Here is a 17,905-nt window from a genome sequence, read left to right on the forward strand (position 1 = left end):
AGTCTCTCAGTCCAAGTTATTCTGACCACCTCTTCGGATTCCTAATAGTAACATGAATATAAGCCAAAGTAAATACCTGGTTGTGCCCAAGGTTGCTGTGAAAGGCTGTAATTGGGACCTCCTTGAGTGGCCATTGTTTTTAAAGCAGCCACCTGAAACAAGTAAAATCAACAAAATGATGTTTCTTTCAGTTGAGTTCAAAACAAAATAACCAACTAAAAATTGTAAAACTCTGAGATACCACAGTGTACAGAATCTCCACTGCTCTGTCTCTTCCGTGACCTGACTTAAAAACGCACAGGGGAAGCAGCTTGACAGAAAAGCAATTCAAAATTACAACCGTGATCAATTCTTGAAAGTAAAATTCAAAATGGGATTAAATTTACAAAGATGCTTAGGCACCTAAGGATACAAAACCTCAAAAGAGACTTATCCTTAAGCAGCTTAGTCAAACTCCCAGATTCCCAATGAATCACTGAGATCACTCAACCAATCTATCAATCTCACCAGTTACCCATCTATATTTTAGGCAAGCCACTGACCCCTACCCCAGCATGACAGGCATGAGTAAATTTAATACCGTAATCTTCTAAATTCTTAAAAAATCAGCAGCTGGGATATCTGCAGTCCATGCAGTGCTGCAGCCCCAGTTTCTGAGAGGTCATGTCACTTTTTCTCAGGACATAAGGCTCAGAATAGATTCTGTTCCAAGGTTTTCTCACTAGAAATTCTGACCTCTAGAGCAGGTTCTAGAACGAAATGTATTGTAACAAGACACCTAATATTCTAAGACCTCCCTCAAGAACACACATGACCCAAGACTGTTTCTGAAAGTTTACAAATGCAATCAAAGTAGTTCCTGCAAAAAGAAAAGCTCCTGCCAACCTTCACACACCTGTTACCATTCAAGGAGAAATTAAAGCTTCTTGAACAAACACAAGGGTTGCTTTTAAAAACTAACTATGACATGTTCCTTTAACCCATTAATCTCAAAAATGCATGGAAAATTGCTGTTGGAACTTAAAGGAAAGCACACTGTCTTCAGCTAATCACACAGCACTAGCAGATTGTCATATGCCCAATTTAAATACCAAGTCCCTTATCCTACCAGTACTTCAGTTAGGTTAGCAAACATACAATACATTTGTACCTTTGTCATGAATTCCTCCAGCTGGTCTATAAACTGTTTGGTTTGCTGCTGAATAAACTGCTCACAGGCTGATTTCAGATGACGATCTACGTCTTTCTTGGAGTCGATATAATGTTCTCTGATTTCTGGAGTACCCTTGAAGAGAGAACAACAATTCTCTTCTTTTTAATTGCCAGAGATCACCACACACTTAAATGACCCAATTTTTCTTAATGCAATAAGACTCCACATTACCTCCAGTAAGAACTGTATCAAGGCGTTGTTGCTGTTCAGTCTAAAAAATCTTGAAACTGCCTTAGGATTCAGAATTTTAAATGCTGCATCTGTGAATCAGAAAGTCACTCACACTGTAAGTCAATGCCACTCAGCTCCAGGAACTACAAACTATAATCACTCATTTATGCATAAAAATGGCCCAGCATGAATGATTATGACTGCAACATTAATGACTCTAGCACTACTCAGTGGATGCACAAGTGCACATGCACAGAAGCACACAAAGCTTAATTCACAACTTTTCAATGGCACCTATGGTACACCTGTACCTAACAGTTGCACAGTCTAAACAGATAAATGCATTACAAGAAACTAACAAGTTGCTGATATTAACTGCAGTGCTATAACCATGAAAATTGTGTGAGCTCTCCTCTTCTTGTTACTGTAATCTACAAGTGGAAGACTTTAACGTAAGCTATTTAAGCATTTACAAACAATATCTAAAATTTTGCAAACATTGCCTGGGAAAACTACCAACTACTGCATGAAATAACTTTTAATTGGCACTTTTTTCTTCTGTGTTTAGCTATTTTAGTTAGGATGAAACAACAAAACATCAAGGTTGATAAACATTCATGTTTATGTTCTCTACACAAGCCTCAAGAAGGAAAAGCAACAATGTCTGTAATTAACACAAGATACTGAAATTACACCTATAGTTTCAACAGGATGCTGTCACGCTGAAATCTAGTCAAATTGGGAAAAAGAAAATTATTAGTTACAGTATAGCTTTTTACCCTACTGTCAGCCATTTATCATCCTACACATCTATCTGCTTTTTTTTCACTTCAAAAGGAATTCTGCACTCTGTATAAAACAGGAGGGAAAAAAGGCATAAAAGAAGTGTTTTCTGAGACATTAAATAAAGAGAGAATACCAAATATATAGGTTTGTAGATTTTGCACTGAATTAAGAATCTGCACTCTTATGCAGTGAAAGGTGAACACAGAGCAAGATTATTTTTGTTCTCTGAATTTTTTACCAGCAGCTTGAGAAATTCCAAAGATTTGCCAAATTCTTGGTTAGAAGACTACAAGGTAGTCCTTTTTCCCACGAATATCTCAGTTACATGAACCTTAACATTATACTACTTCAAAGAAATTGGGCAAAAGCATGACTTTTACAGTAAGCAGTATCGCTTCACCTGCAAATACCAAATTAAATCTTAAACCTGTGTGCAGGAAGTTTGGCTAGAAGACAGTAAAACTATTAGCCATATTATTTTTCCTCTACAACTCATCCCAAATATAAAATCCCTACTGGCCTATGCTACACCACAGTAAGAATTAAGCACAACATACATCTTTTCAACACCACTGCCACCACCACCACCGAATGCAAAGAAAGTGTTTTCCACTACTTACCACTACCACCTGCAAAGCACTGGCTGGCACAAAAATTTATTCCATTAAATGAATATGGAGAACAAACTTGTGTGTCAGCCAGGACCAGACACCAAAAGGATGTATTTGCCCTTTAACCTCCAGTCAACTAGAAACCACTCAACAGGTAGGAGGTTTCATTGATGTTCAAATGCAACAAGTGAAATGGTTAGTGTAAGAAATGCTTGCTTCAGAGTTAAGACTGCAGCATAATAGCAGGAAAGAGAAGTTATTTCTTCAGCTTTCTCTTCTGGAATGGAAGGAGAGAAACTTGACATGCTTCCAATAATTTTTCCCATTATCCTTACAACTTGGAAAGTGCATGACAGTTCAATTTTGTATTAAGAGCTTTTTTGCTGAATTTTATAAGGGAACAATAGTACAATTTCAAAAACCATTACCATGGCCACTACTTCTATTTTCCTACAAGAGACATGCTTGCTACATAATACCGTAATACCGATGCTGTTCATTGAACTTGCAAAATAAGAAATCCTTCTCAAAACAAAACCTTCACAGAAAGGTCCAGGAAATCTTAATTTGCTCTAGCTAAGTTGACTATGTATTGTTAAATTCCCTGCTAAGCAGCAGTAAGCAAAGATATTCCTTTAACAGGCCAGAAAAGAGGAAAGACAATTCTGGGCAATAGAAATGTAGATTATTTAGCTGTTCTTAAAAAAAGACTGAATAAATGAGTTAGGTCAGCAGTAAAGAAGGCAAACACATTTCATACAAAAATAAAGAACACATTAGATACATTTTGAATTGCCCTGAGTAGGAGAAGGGTTTTGGTTTTTTTTCAGAAAAGCTAGGAACAAAGCAAGAGATTAGAAAAAGCATACAGGTTATTGCAAGTGAACATAAAATAAACCCAAAACTTTTGCTGGCACAAAGGGAGGACAATCCCATCCCATTCTGTAGCCAGCAGCTGTTTAGTACCTCTAGTTTTCTTAAGGTCCAGGGAAATTTCCTTAATGGTGAAATCAGTATGGAAAGGAGCAATTTGTTCACGAAGAATCAGAAGGTGTTTTATTAAGAAAAGTTGTCCATCGACCTGGGTCTACAGCACAAGAAAAAGAACATGCATTACATGTAAAAAAAAAAACAAACCCCAAACAATTAAATGAGGAGCAAAGTTTCAACATTTCCACTTTTATTATTTAACAAGCTTTTTCCATTAGTCTGTAGTGTGATTAAATACTCTGGGATCAACTTCTGTACTGTTCCTAATACACTGCACTACAGAAGCATTACTTCTACTTTAATGGGATACTTTATTCCCATTTCCTAGAAGAATTAGATTACACAGCCATATCACTAAATGTCCTCATTAAGTAAAGGTATCCACTATTTGAAAGATATAAATTTATTCTTCTTCAGAGAGAGGAATTATTTCATGTAATTTGTGTAGTTGAAAAACATGAGGTTCTAAATTTGTTTTCATCATTACAATGACTAAAAAAAGTCAATGTTCTTGTAATAATCTTGATTAACTGTGCTGTTCTGCAAGGGTCTTGCAATGCATTTTTCTCATGTCATTAAACACAAAGCTTAGTTAATTTCTAAACAGTACAGCAAAGATACAAAGAGTAAAAGAAGGCCAAGTTCACTTCATCTAAATGATCCGTTTTGCACTGCTTGTTATTTTAACTACATGCTTTATACCATGTGCTGGTTTTAATCTTTAAAGTTCATGGCTCATTGAGGTAAAAAGAGGAGGACTCTAGAATTCAAATTTGCTTTTGCAAGCTGGAGGAGAACTTTCCTTGATATAATGTTAAATAAAACAGAAAAGAAGAAATCAGATTTAAATCTGCAGTTTCAACAAATAGAAATTTCACTAAAAATGAGTGGTGGAAAGGGCTTCTAGAGTTGTTTGGGGTTGGTTTTTTGTTTGGTTTTTTTTTTTTTAATTCTTATATGCATCATTTCACCAGATAACATTAAATTAACATGCATCAAGAACAAAGTGGTAGAGATCTAGTTCTGGGCCAACCTATTTAGAGCTCATTGCAGGACAAGTTTCATTCTCTGCAATACTTTTAAGTCAATGCTAGCCAGGTACACAGTGCTAGAATTGGTATTTAACTGTAGAATTCTGAATCAGTTACACAGGAAATAGTTATCTGCTTAAGCTAAAGGGAAGTGTAGCTTGCATTTCTTTTTAAAGATGCCATGTTTAACAGATTTTTTTAAAGGACACTCAAAAGAGACACTTTAAAACAGATAATTTCCAATCAGAACTAAAACCTTTCTCATTATTAAATATTTACTGCTTATAAAAACCCAAAAATTTTAGCCTACTAAGACTTTTCTTTTTTAATTCACTTCCTGGCTGTTAGGAATTAGCAAATTACTACAGGATTTAAAGGAACTGTGAAAGGAAATACAAAGTTTACTCCAACTACAAACACAGGTAAAGTTTAAATTACTTGATGAATCTGCATTGAATTCTGAGCAACACACAAGATCAAACTTTTTGACAATACAGTTCTGAGCAGTGAATACTTAAAACTTCTTCCCAGTGAACATAAGTTAGAAAGATTTTTGAAAATTCAAACAATGGAGGCAGAGAAAAAGAGAAAAGAGTAACAGGCAGTGAAAATAACTACAAAATCCTCTAGCAAAAAATTTCCCTTCAGGCATCACTTCACTGAATCCCCATGATTAGAGCAACCTGTAAACACGACTGCTATGATCTGTATTCCACCTTTTCAGACAGGCTACCATGTGAATCATTATCTTTGCCCTGCAATACATTAACCATAACTAAGAACTGGCAAATCCATCAAATCTCTGGGGGGCAGAGCAACATGCTTTGACTAAGATTTTAACAGAATTCTGAACCACTGCTTCGTGACTTTAGATAGGGGCTGAGGGCTGTGGAAATCATACCCAAAGCACAGATTCTGACCTTGTTTTTGCTTATGGAATCAGCAGCTCCCAGCAGCGACTGGATGCAGGCAGACAAGGCCTCTTGCGATAATCCCTGAAACACTGCCCTCTGCAGGGAAGAGGAAAATGGAAAAAAAAAAAACAAAAGAGTTGTTAGCAAAGCTTAGGTAGAATTTTAAGAGTTGCACTTTGTGAACGATGTGTTTACCAGCTTATAAATCTCCAGACCAATTAGCAACAAATATGTTGGCTAAATGCAGTGACACAGGACAGACCATTCACATATAAAAGCTTGCTCAACCACTGAGGCTGGATGCAGGTACCCACACAAGCCTGCCCTGCTCACCCTGCAGCTCTGAATCAGCATCTGGGTAGCGACATGGTCAGTGACACCTCACACATTCAGAGCCAACAGCATGAATGGTGTGTGTGCTGGGTAACCTGACCAGACACTTCTTTGTGTCAGGGCAGCTACCTGTGCGTGCAAGCTTCACCTGCAATAGACACGAGATCATTTGAGTGAGCTTAACCTCAGGCAGACTCAAATTACCTCACATTTGTGACAGCTTAGTAAACAAACATGACAGCTGCCAGGGCCCAGGGGACATGGAGCAAGTCCTTAAGTGGCAGCAATATGATCCTACAGCTGAGCCAGCCATAGGAACACAGTTCACTCCCACCAGCACTGCAACAGAGCCCCGACTGCCCCAGACCTGCCAGCACCATTTCATTCATGTGTTCCCTATCTACAGGGTGCAGGCAGAGGGTACCAGTTCTGCTACAGGATCTCAGGGGAAAACTAAATTAGCCTCTGTGCAGATACACTATAAACAAGCCTGGCAAACAACACAGAAATCACCTCATTTACAAAGGTCTAGCTGAAAACAAGGGCAAATATTCATCTGTTTTAGTGGGATTGATATTTTAAGCAATAAAACATTAGTATTTTCTAGTTCCCTTTTTAGTAATAGCATCTTGGCAGGAGTTTCATGTAACACCCATCAAAGATATTTTGAAATCCATTAAATGTGTGTGTAATAAAGATACAACACGCGCAGAAAAGCAGAAACACTTGCATTAGTTTCCTCAGAGACTTATCAGCTTTATATGCTGTTAAGCAAGCAACACAAAACAGATTCTAATGGGAAAGTCTTAAAATATGTGTGAAGTAAACATTGGTTTTGTTTCTGCTAGACATGAAGATTTCCACTGTCTTAAACTTTGGAAATGTGTTTCTATGTTTTGGAGCATGAAGAAATGTGCCACAAAAAAAAAACTTCAGGACATTTTCAAAATGTAGAAGCAGCACAGTCACCATTTTTAAGACCAGAGACATAATACAAACACATTCACCCAGTAATTTCAGCAATAAAATCATTCCCTGTAATTGACCCAGAACTTTCTATTTTTTTCTTGTCTTATTCACTCCTCAGTTTTCATGAGACCAGTATCTTGAACATCAGACACTGAATTATTTCTGTAACACCAAAAGCAATAGATGTACAAATCAGTGCCATTTTTCTAAGTCTACAAATATAAAACTGTCTTGGAAATGATGACCTAAATTTGTCAGTTTGTTTTACATGAAGATAACAGCAGAAAGACCAAGAGGTTAGAGGCCAGTATTTGTCCATTCCTAGTTGTATTAAAATATTTAGACATGGTGCTCTACACACTTTATAACTTCACCTTAAAAATTAGATAAAGAAATTTTTGCATACATCTATACATCTGTACAGTTTGGAGAGACACACTAGAGTCCTTCTGACAGTAGGATACCACATTCCATGCAGATCTGCAGGTGAAATCGTGCTCTGATGCCTGGGATTAAGGGATTCAGCTGAACCTGTTTAAAAGCAAAATACACACATGAAAAGCTTGCCCATCTGTCCTTCCAACCACAGGAGACTGTTCTATCAACTGTAATATAAAATTCCATTTTATACTCTCTACGCAGAAATATGACATTTTATTTTACCCAAACAGGTTAATATTTTTTTCCTTCTGACCAGGTCAGTACTAGACTTCTGATGTGAATCGAGCACAAGCCTGTGAAAGACATGAATTTGCTTTCAGGGGTAGCCCAGCTCGACCTCTTTAAATGAGTTAGCGTTACAGGCATGTCTCCAATGACACACACCTCCCTCTCAGATAGCTAAACAGCTGAAATAATCAGCTACCGAAAAAAAAAATAGCACAGGAGAAAAGGCAAAAAACAAATGGTTAGAGATCATGGAATTACAGGAAATACTTAGGAAAAAAAAAAAAGGGAAAAAAACATTCTATTTCTTCACTCTTTCCCTTCTGCTGGGGATAATTCTACATTGATTGAACAGTTGCAAAAAATATAGGGTTTAAACATAATTTATAAACTGCAAAAGTAACAGCAAAACCAATTTTGTCATGAGCTTGTTGCAAACATAAAAAAGTGCTCCTCCTGGGTAACCTTCATAATAACACAGTATGCTCAAAATGGATTTTCACAACACCTGACAGACAGAAGTCTGTTTTCATTTTGTCCTTAAATCAAGCTGGGAAACAGCTGAGTCAATAGCATCAGAACTCTGATTTCAAATACCAACCATTTTAAAAAAGTAATTTTTTCTAGTTTCACCTGCTGATGGAAAATGCTCTTGTGCATATGTGATCACATAAAGAATGTGAAAAACATTGACATTCACATTGATATGAAGAAATCATCTGAAATAATCCAGTAAAATCTTTCTACCTTTTGCAACTATAAATATACTGTCACAGTAATTAGAAAGCCTGTAAAATCTTATGATATCAGTTTGAGGTTCCTAGGCCATTTATTAGTCAGTGCAGCTACTTCTGCAGGTCCTGAAATGGGAGAGAGGCACCTCTGAAGGACAAATAATCCAAATTATCTTAGACACATATCTTCAAATTATACCATATAGGTTGCTTCCACCTCCTGAGTGCAGGTGAGAATTACAGGACTTGCAAATTCCATGCACCTGGGGTCAAGTACAATGAACTACATTCTAAATGGGATTTGTGGAGCCAGGCTAGAAACACCCCTGCAGACTTTTCAAGCCAAAAGCAAGAAACTACCATGTAATCAAAAGCAATAAAAGAAACAAGTGATAAAGAGCTGAGAAAGATGCTGCTGAGTAAATAATAACACAGTACCACTCTGAAAAATGATAAAATAAAAGGAGAAATTCTTCATGGATCTTCGAAAGTAATTTAAAATTTTCTAACACTCAAATGACTGGCATCAGAACAGCCACGTTTTATGAAATTTTATTCCAGTTTGCTGTAATTTACAGACACATGGGTCACATGTTTAAAATGTCAAGGAGTAAATTCTGAATTATTAAAATACCTATCATTTAAGAGACAGGCCTGACACACCAAATCACTCTTCCCATCTTAGCACAGCTAACAAACAAAAGCATCCTCAAGTACACATCTTGATGGCAGGGACACTTTTCAGCGGAGAATACAAAAGCTCAGGTTTATACAAAGTACAGTAGATGCTGTTGGTTGCAAAAGAAGTTGCTTCATATAACAGACTGCACTCGAAGCACAAAGAAATGGCACCAAAAGAACAAGATCAGGCTATTTCTCATCCAAAATACAAAACTAAAACTTTGAGACCAAGTTCACCTCTAAAAATTGCTTATAAATTTGTCTAGGAAAATAACCTTTTAAGATACATGCAAGTTTCTCACAGATGGTTCAAATTAATGCTCACATTCCATGAGCTTTATGCATTAATTTGACAATATGAGATGTATTTCATACCAGATTTAACTAAGCTGCAGGACTCAGGATCTTCTAGCCGGACATCTGAAAATGAAGCTTCAGATGGCAGCTTCTTCTGTTCCTCTTTCAAACTCTGCGCAATTTGCTGCAAAGAAAGATACACAATAATATTTTAATATTACATAACACTGCTTTGGTTACAACAGATAAAAGCATGCTGAATTGCAAAAGAAATCAGCTACACTCAGCTTCCAGTGTTTCAAAGACATTTAGAAGAAATAGGCAGATGTTTCCAAAACAGTGGCAAAAATATTGCCATATGATAAAGATTCGCAAATACATATCTGTGTAAAGCACTGTTCTTTCCATTTTGCCTGTTTTACTGACCGCTCAATAATGACCTATAAAGCCACCTAGAAAGAAAAGTTCAAAATAGGGTAACCCAGTTCAACACTTACTTGGATTTTAAACAGATCATTTTTGATGGCTTTATTTCCATAAATGACATGTGCAGATGGCCCAAAAGTACTCTCTAGTTTATTCACTGTGGGAGTTCAACCAAAAGCCTTCCCCTAACATTACTCAACATTTCCACACTTCAACCTTTTCCACTACTTGGTCGGCTTCAAAGCAACAAGAGGCAGCAAGAATGGGCAAAGAACTGCATTAATATTTGAGCAGAACAGCACAAGAAACATTTCTGCCCCGTGCTTTTAACATTTTAATAATTCATTTACTAAGACAGAAGGTCTCTCTAAATAGCAAGGTTTTGAGGTTTAAAATCAATCAAGTAGCAAAATGAATCTCAAACCAGGCAAAAACTGAAGTCTTATGAGGACATATGAAGAGCAGCATAATTTCTCAATTTGGAATGAACTTTCTCTTCCTTAACTGAAGGGCCATAGGACCTTTGTTAGAAAATAAGGCCTCATACAGACCAAACAGCAGAATCACTTGCCTGAAGATGCTTATTAGTCCTTAAACTCTCAATACAAAGAGCATCTACTCAACAGACTCATGAGCTTCAGGGTTTAAAATCCCAAGGATATCCCACAAAATTGCCAAAGTACAAACTGCAGCACAATAAAAGCTTTAGATGTGTATAAAGACAATTGCATAGCAACATGAGTTCACTACTGGTAATTTTCTCACAGTGTTTTTTTCTGTTTGCAGGCAAGAATTGAGCCCAGTAAGGTACAGTCACACAATGTTAATGTCTTTCAGCCCACAGCAAAGTACATGTATTTTAGGAGAGAAGAGAGAGATAAGACAGACAGACAGACAGATAGATAGATAGACAGATAGACAGCTTCTGTATTTTTTATAAGTAATGTTCTGATTCTGAAGTCAAACAGCAGCTTCTCTACCAACTGGTCAGCCGGAACGACGTTCTACAATTTTATAAGCACCACCAGCTATTCTGGCAGCTAGGTGGAAAGCAGAATACAGTAATAAAATTTGGATCTTTCCAGTCCATGTTGGAAAGGCCATTCTCAGTCACCTCAGTCCTTTGACAGCTTGGGCCTCCCATTATAAAGTGAATGGCAAGAGTTATTTGGAGGGGGATCTTTGCTTTACTGCTTCTGTGTAGTCCTCATGCAGTTGCAGCTTGTTCTAGTCAAAAACTCATGAAAGGTTTCTCATTGGGCATTTATTTATTTCTGTGAGTTGTTTCATTTTTTAAAGTAAGTAGAGTTAGTTTGATCCATTTCAACAGGAACATTGACTCAAAGGGCTTAGAATGACTAAAAAAACAGCTAATACTGATGAGAACTTGAAAAAGGCTTCTGGAAGCCATTGCTAACATGTTAAATTATCTAAAGCAAGTCTCCTCTCACACTGCCTGAGCAGAGTACACACAAGCCTACCAAAAGCTAGTTGACCAGTAATTCTTAAAACAAACTTGCAGCTAACTGGGACTGCCTAAAGCATCTCTTCAATTCCAGCCCAAATAGAAAATACACTGGGTAATACCTATTACTGATAAATGTAAATAAAAATTCAGAAGCTTCAAATTCTGATAAAACTGTTAACTGTGAGAACTATTGCCATTGTCACTAAGTTTGACATAAAACGCTGACATCTAGTTCAAGGTCATAATTTAATCAGCAGGTGTCAATTTAAAAACGTAACACTAAATACACCTAAGAACAGGAAAACCCAAGTTGCCAAGCACTGTACTGCACGTACAAAGTCAAGGGCAATGAAAAAGCTGAGGCTGTACCTCCATCATTTCCAGCTTGTCGGGATAGGCGAGATCGCCTGGCGCAGGCTTGTAGCCGGTAATGTCAGTCTGAATGTAAATGTGCGTCCTATAGACAAGGCGCTCTTGCACATCTTCCAACATCTGCTTGACACCAGCTGCAAATGCACCCAGTTGTTCAGCTGGCAAAGGTAAAGCAAGGCACAAACTTGTTAATGACAAAACAAGCTTATAGAAACACAAATCTGAAGTATCACATATAGGACCATAAAAACCTGGCTTGCTGCAGATGGAGTCAGGTTATTTTTGGAACAGTGGCATGCAGACAAATTTGTGACAAACCAGGAATTTACTGAACTCCATGCTGCAGTTGCTTTGGCTCCCCAGATTTTCATTCGGCTATGAAAATGCAACCTCACACTGATGACATCAGATGCCTTGTTAGAATTAAGGGTTCTAATTATTTCAGACCTGGGTACATCAAGTGGAATTTGGTGGGAACAACAAAGCAAGGTGGCTTTGGTTCCATCACAGCCAATACCTGTGGTGTGACTGTTGAGAGCTGATAAAAACAGATAAACCAAAGCAGCTCACATAAAACTTAAGAATTATTGTATCAGCCCAAATTTAGGTAGTAGTAAGACACTTCCTATGATAAGCCAAAAGATTAAGTCAGCAAATTTTTGCTCATTCCCAACAGTGTTTTAATTATACTTCCAGGAAAGTGAATTCTTCATGATTACTGGCACAGCTTCAGCGACAAGGAGCTACGCTGGGTGATACATCAGCTACCAAGGAGGATTTCTGTTCATTACCTGGTGCAATAAAGGCTATGAAAGGATTCCATTATGCACTGGTCAAACTATGAAATGAGACACCAGGTCAGCTCACTCCTATGAGACTTTGGGCTCTGCATTCTTAGAAAACTCCAAAAATTACACTGCTACTAACTCCTCTGCCGAAATTACAATTTCTAATCTGGGAAACATGACATTAAGGAAAATTGAAAAAAAACCAGTTTGCATTCCTTTATGATCATTATGCCAGAAGCTCTACGTGGATGATGCATTAGCAGGGCCAAGTGAAGTAGTTTGTTAATTTAAAAAGTCAATTTAAATCAAGCCTGGTGCATGCATATACACTGGGCGGATGCTTGCTAGTATTTGTACAATCTAGAGAAAACAGGACTAACATCAGTACATTATTTAAAATGAAGCTATGCACAGACCCAAATATACAGACCTTCACTATAAATGAAAAAGCATAATTAATTTTACACAAACATGTCAAATATGAGCTTAGGTTAAGATCCATTAGAAAGAAATAAGCACCTAGAATTTCTGACTATGCAATTAAATCATTTTACGAGTTAAGAAGACACTTAAAAACAATAATCTTCAATCTATGAGTTACCATTGTTTTGTACATGATCCTCAAGCATCTCATTTTTGAGAATCCCACAGAGCTCAGAAAGTGTCTCTAAGTGAATGACATGGATGATCATTGGCCTCAGGACATCATACAATGAAAGACACAACTTCTCCAAGAGCTCACTATGAAGAAAAAATAAAACAACACAGCTCTGTTTGCCATAAAATATTGTCTGTTACATCACAACACACTAAATACAACATCCAGTAAAAAAAAAACCAGCATCTACCACCTACTCCAGTTTTGGTGTTGGTTTTGTGAAGAACTCATTGTAAAGCTGGTGTTCATCCTGGCATACATGGACCATAAAGGCACAACCACTTCGTACCTGTATTCACAGAAACACAAATACTTCATTATTAAATTCTTTCCCTTGCATCAGTATCGAAATAGATATTATTAGAGGTATGATTACTATGTATTATATACTGAGTTGTGATTATTACAGCTATGATTAAACTGAAGGTTTGTAAGACTCAAAAGCAATGAGATAAATTCTAAGACTATGGGCTGAAAAGATGTTACTAGGCAAATAAAAGCTCACTGTACAACTTCTGTCCCTTTTTTGTTTCTGAAATTTAAGTAACCACATTTTATGCTTCTTTTCTATCCTCCCGGCTCTGTGAGGTTTGTAACAGGGTGGAGTTTTTACAGAAACACAACATGTATGGCTTGAAAATATTAGTAGAATATTAATGATTCAAACTCACAGACAACAGTAACAATTCTGCATGTAAGTGACTGAATTAAGTAAGTTCACTTTTCCTGGGGGAGAGAGGATTAAAGCCTGACAAAACCCTCACAACACATGACTACTCTACTTACCAGAGCACAGTGATCTCTGTTATTCTGACTGGTTAATTCTGTAACAGTGCTAGCGATACTTGGACCAAGCAAAAGTTCCCGCTGGTCGAGGTAACATTGATGGATTTCATTGAGAACTTGCTGATACCTAGCCAAGAAATTAAAACAGTAACTGCATCCTGAAGATCATTTTCTGGCACACATAAAATGCATTCTAATACTCTCTTTAGGTCTATGCAATTTCAGTTACCTAAACAAAAGTAAATATTTTCAAAATTTAAAACTGTTGAAGATAAATTATGTAGACATACTCACTCTGGCATTTTTTCAGATCTTTGCTCTACTTGTTCAATAAGAGTCTACTCAAAAAAAAAACAGAGAAAGAAGTATTATCAGTAAATTACTTTTTTGTAGTAATTGGAAAAGAGTTCATAGTATTTTTCCATGGATACAATATGCAATCTTTGGACATTCATACTTGCACAATATGCAATCCCTGCATTCACACTAATAAATTCAAGCCTCATTTTCATAACTTCCTTTTTAAAAGTTAGTTACCAGCTACTTACTCTGACTTTGGGAGCAGCTGCTCTGAATTTCACATAAAACAGCGTGAAGGCATTGTCAGAATTTGGCACAGCTGAAGGATCCTGAAAGAAAAGATGAGTAATTGGTTAAAAAGCAAAATACTATATTTGGCTTCTAGTATATAATGGTGAGATAATTAGGCTCTAAAACAGGGTATTGGTTGTTTATGCTTTTGCCTCCAGTGAAACAGCTCTTAGCCACTTCCCACCAAAAAAGGCGTGCTGGTTTCAGAATTTAAAGTCAGATGGAAGAACAAAACCCAAGCATTTCATGCAACAGCCTCTACAGGAAAAGGAACATTTTCAGTAATTATGACATTCTCCATTAGAGACAAAAATTTTCTCTGGACCTGCCAGAGAAGTAGTGATTGTTGGTCCTTAATATGTAGTACTAAAATAGAACAAATTTCCCTTTTATCTGCTGGTCCCAAGGCAGAGAAGCTAGGTTTCAGCTTGCATTCAAGCTCCAACCAGAATATCAAGTCTTGAGGCAGCTCCCCCTACAGCTCCTCAGCCCAGTGGGGCAGACAGCTTGAACTTAAGACAAATTCTAGCACTAACAAAGCAGAGCAGAGACCCAGTTTACAAACCAAGCTTTCCTCCCCTTATCCCTACTGAAGTGAGAGAGATGATCTTCTTCAGAAATATGATGGGGACAGGAAATCTCCACCATCCTCACCTCCTATTTTTATCCTCGTGAGCAACCTCATCATCCTTCTACAAACTTACATCTAAACCTCCACTCACATGTGTGCACCACCAAAGAACATCCAGATCTCAGTCCCTTTCCAGTCCTGACAGTCTTGTTCTGTTACAATAGGAAAACTCAACACTTGATCCTAACTAACAAACTGTCCGGTCCAGTACTGCACTTCTAGCAGAAGGAGCCATTTAACGTTTCAAACTGTACAAAATATCCATAAAACCCCTATGTACATGGGAAGGAAAAGGTCATCCGACTCTTAAAAGATGTATCCTTCCTGGCTTAAAACTCCTAAGCAGCAATTCAAATTCAAAAATAACGTTTTGCACTTCTTTCTGGAGACATGCTGATTATAAGAGATGTTCAAATTTGTTTAAATTCAGCTCAGTCAGAGCAATCCATTGGCATCAAACCAAGCTATGATACCTTTTTTGTAAAACAAAACCTAGTTTTGTACCAAACACAAAAAATGTTCAATGCCACTTAACCAAGATCTTCACTCCACGAGTACCCTTCCACAAGTTTCCACGAACACTGCCTAAAATTCCCTTCTTTTTGGTGTGCCAGTTCTCAATTCTGGCATCTTTCAGATTCACTGATTATCCCTCAGGACACCATGTTTGCCTGTAATAGAACTGAGCACAAGGTACACAACAATTCTTTGGAGAAAGAATCAAAGCGCATAGGAAGAGACATTCCCCTCTCCCTTCTGCCCTGCCAGAATATTGCAGCATGAGACTATCAACATTTTAATGAGACCAAAAAACCTCCCTGCTCACATTTATGCCTACATCTCCTTGGAGTGAGGGGGAGTAAACACCTGGACAGGATGTTTCTTCCCTGGGACACTCTAGCATCACTGTCAACACTTTAAACTGAAACAAAAAATACTGGCAAAACTAACAGGAACCTGGCACAGTTGTTATCTGCAGCTACACAAACCACTGCAGAATAAATGAACATTTACATGACCAAGAGCACCCAAGAATATTTACTGGAATGTAATACTGAAACCATCATGGTATGAACTCAGAGTTGTGCTTTACAATTACCATCCAGTAACACCCAACTCCTATACACTTTTTTCAAGTATTCCCTTTAATCTCTCTCTGTCTCCAAAGCAATCCACCTCCAAAACAAAACACCACAGTACCTCTATTTCTCTTGGGTACCTTCCCCATTTGGCAACACACCAACAGCCAGTTCAGAGCTCCAGTGCACATTCTGGTTCAGGAAAGCAACTGTCTGGCCATCTGGAGTCTCTCATAAACAGTCCTTCATCCATCCCTGGCCTTCACTAGCTTACTGCTTGCCTATGTCAATTCACCAACCTCACCTTCTTCAATTTCCATCATTTTTTAATTATTACTACTTTTAAATCTTCTGGATCACTAGATCTCTGTCATACTTGGCTGAGTATTGGACAACCTACACAAACACCATAGTGTTTGCACTGACCTATTTTCACACAATCTGCTGACACATCCCACCTTCAAAAAAATAAAAAGAGAACTGTTTGATGTTATAATAGACATTTCAGTACAGCTCCACTTCTCACTTGCTGGTTCACCTTACCCTTTTCATTAACTGGGTTGTGAGGTTCTGTAGTGTATTCACAGTGTATGTCTTGATAAGGTGCATAGCTTTAGAAAGGCATTGCTTAAACTTCGTCAAATATACAGGATAATCTTTAAAATTTGGCTGAAAGAAAGAAAAAAATACAACTTAAATAGAAATAGTAAGAGTCAAAAATTTATCAAACTTAAAACACATAACTAGCTAGCTTGTACAAACTAAAAGCAGTATTTTACAAAAATTAAGCAGAATAAAAAGTATATTCAATAAAAATTTCTCATGTTTATAAAGCACCATCCTTAACTTCTTCCTGTATTTGGCAGAGAAAACTTTCTTTGGAGGAAAAAAAATCATTACAAAAGTATGAACACAAAGTTGTGACAATTTAACCAAAAATACAGAATGACTTACATGTGATGAAATATATGCAATACAATCATCAAGCTTAGCCAGCATGGGAATGAATCCTTCACTGTTCACGGACAGCGTAGGGGAATTCAATTTCTTTGGAAAACAAGACAAAGCATCATTGTAAGGAACCTAAGCACATTACTTAGTTGGTGACTAAGTTCAACAGACGGGTACATTTTCATTTTCTAAGACTATTAACAACGAAATAATACTTACAGTGTTGATATTTTCCAGCTCATTAAAGTAAGAAAGTTTCTGCTGGATGTTTTCAGCCAGGTCAACAAGTTCTGACTAGTAAAGAAACAATAAATAAAAGAAAATCATCAACCTAGCAAGTGGCTTAAATATATATATATAATATACACACGTGTGTATCAAATTATTATGTCTCCCTTTCAGCTTTCAGCAGACACCATTGTTCAACAGCTCCAAGTAACTTGCAACAAATTAAGTACAACAAAAGATGCAGAACACAGCAGTGCTCTCTCACCAGAGACTGACACATTATTTTCAGTAGTGTATTTAAAATAATATATACTACAGGTTTGTCTGTATCTCACAGACAGTGCTGCATACAAATACTAATGGCAGTGCTGCCATCAGTATCACAGAGAATTGTAAAAATCCTGTATCTCAGGACTGGAGTCTTAAAAAGTTGTCTCTTATCCAGCCTGACTATGGAAAAAAAACCACATACCACTGTTGCAGCAGTTCATCAGGAAAAAGTAAGTATCTGGGAAATAAGCTCCCAACTTT

The 17,905-nt window shown here is 37.2% G+C and overlaps 1 protein-coding gene across 1 annotated transcript in view; it reads right to left on the bottom strand.

The window, feature by feature from the left end:
- COG3 (component of oligomeric golgi complex 3) overlaps positions 1–17,905 on the bottom strand; it is a 32,338-nt gene that overhangs the window by 9,346 nt on the left and 5,087 nt on the right. The window contains exons 5-20 of the mRNA XM_038137834.1: positions 17,366–17,440; positions 17,150–17,242; positions 16,739–16,864; positions 14,443–14,523; positions 14,189–14,232; positions 13,895–14,021; positions 13,306–13,397; positions 13,052–13,191; positions 11,660–11,820; positions 9,475–9,580; positions 7,425–7,549; positions 5,723–5,812; positions 3,748–3,868; positions 1,385–1,473; positions 1,151–1,285; positions 77–152 (exon numbers count right to left, since the gene is read on the bottom strand). Coding sequence (XP_037993762.1) covers positions 77–152; positions 1,151–1,285; positions 1,385–1,473; positions 3,748–3,868; positions 5,723–5,812; positions 7,425–7,549; positions 9,475–9,580; positions 11,660–11,820; positions 13,052–13,191; positions 13,306–13,397; positions 13,895–14,021; positions 14,189–14,232; positions 14,443–14,523; positions 16,739–16,864; positions 17,150–17,242; positions 17,366–17,440 — 1,681 coding nt within the window. The remainder of the gene's footprint in view (positions 1–76; positions 153–1,150; positions 1,286–1,384; positions 1,474–3,747; positions 3,869–5,722; positions 5,813–7,424; positions 7,550–9,474; positions 9,581–11,659; positions 11,821–13,051; positions 13,192–13,305; positions 13,398–13,894; positions 14,022–14,188; positions 14,233–14,442; positions 14,524–16,738; positions 16,865–17,149; positions 17,243–17,365; positions 17,441–17,905) is intronic.

The sequence above is a fragment of the Motacilla alba genome, chromosome 1 (assembly GCF_015832195.1).
Source record: "Motacilla alba alba isolate MOTALB_02 chromosome 1, Motacilla_alba_V1.0_pri, whole genome shotgun sequence".
Classification (NCBI taxonomy): domain Eukaryota; kingdom Metazoa; phylum Chordata; class Aves; order Passeriformes; family Motacillidae; genus Motacilla; species Motacilla alba.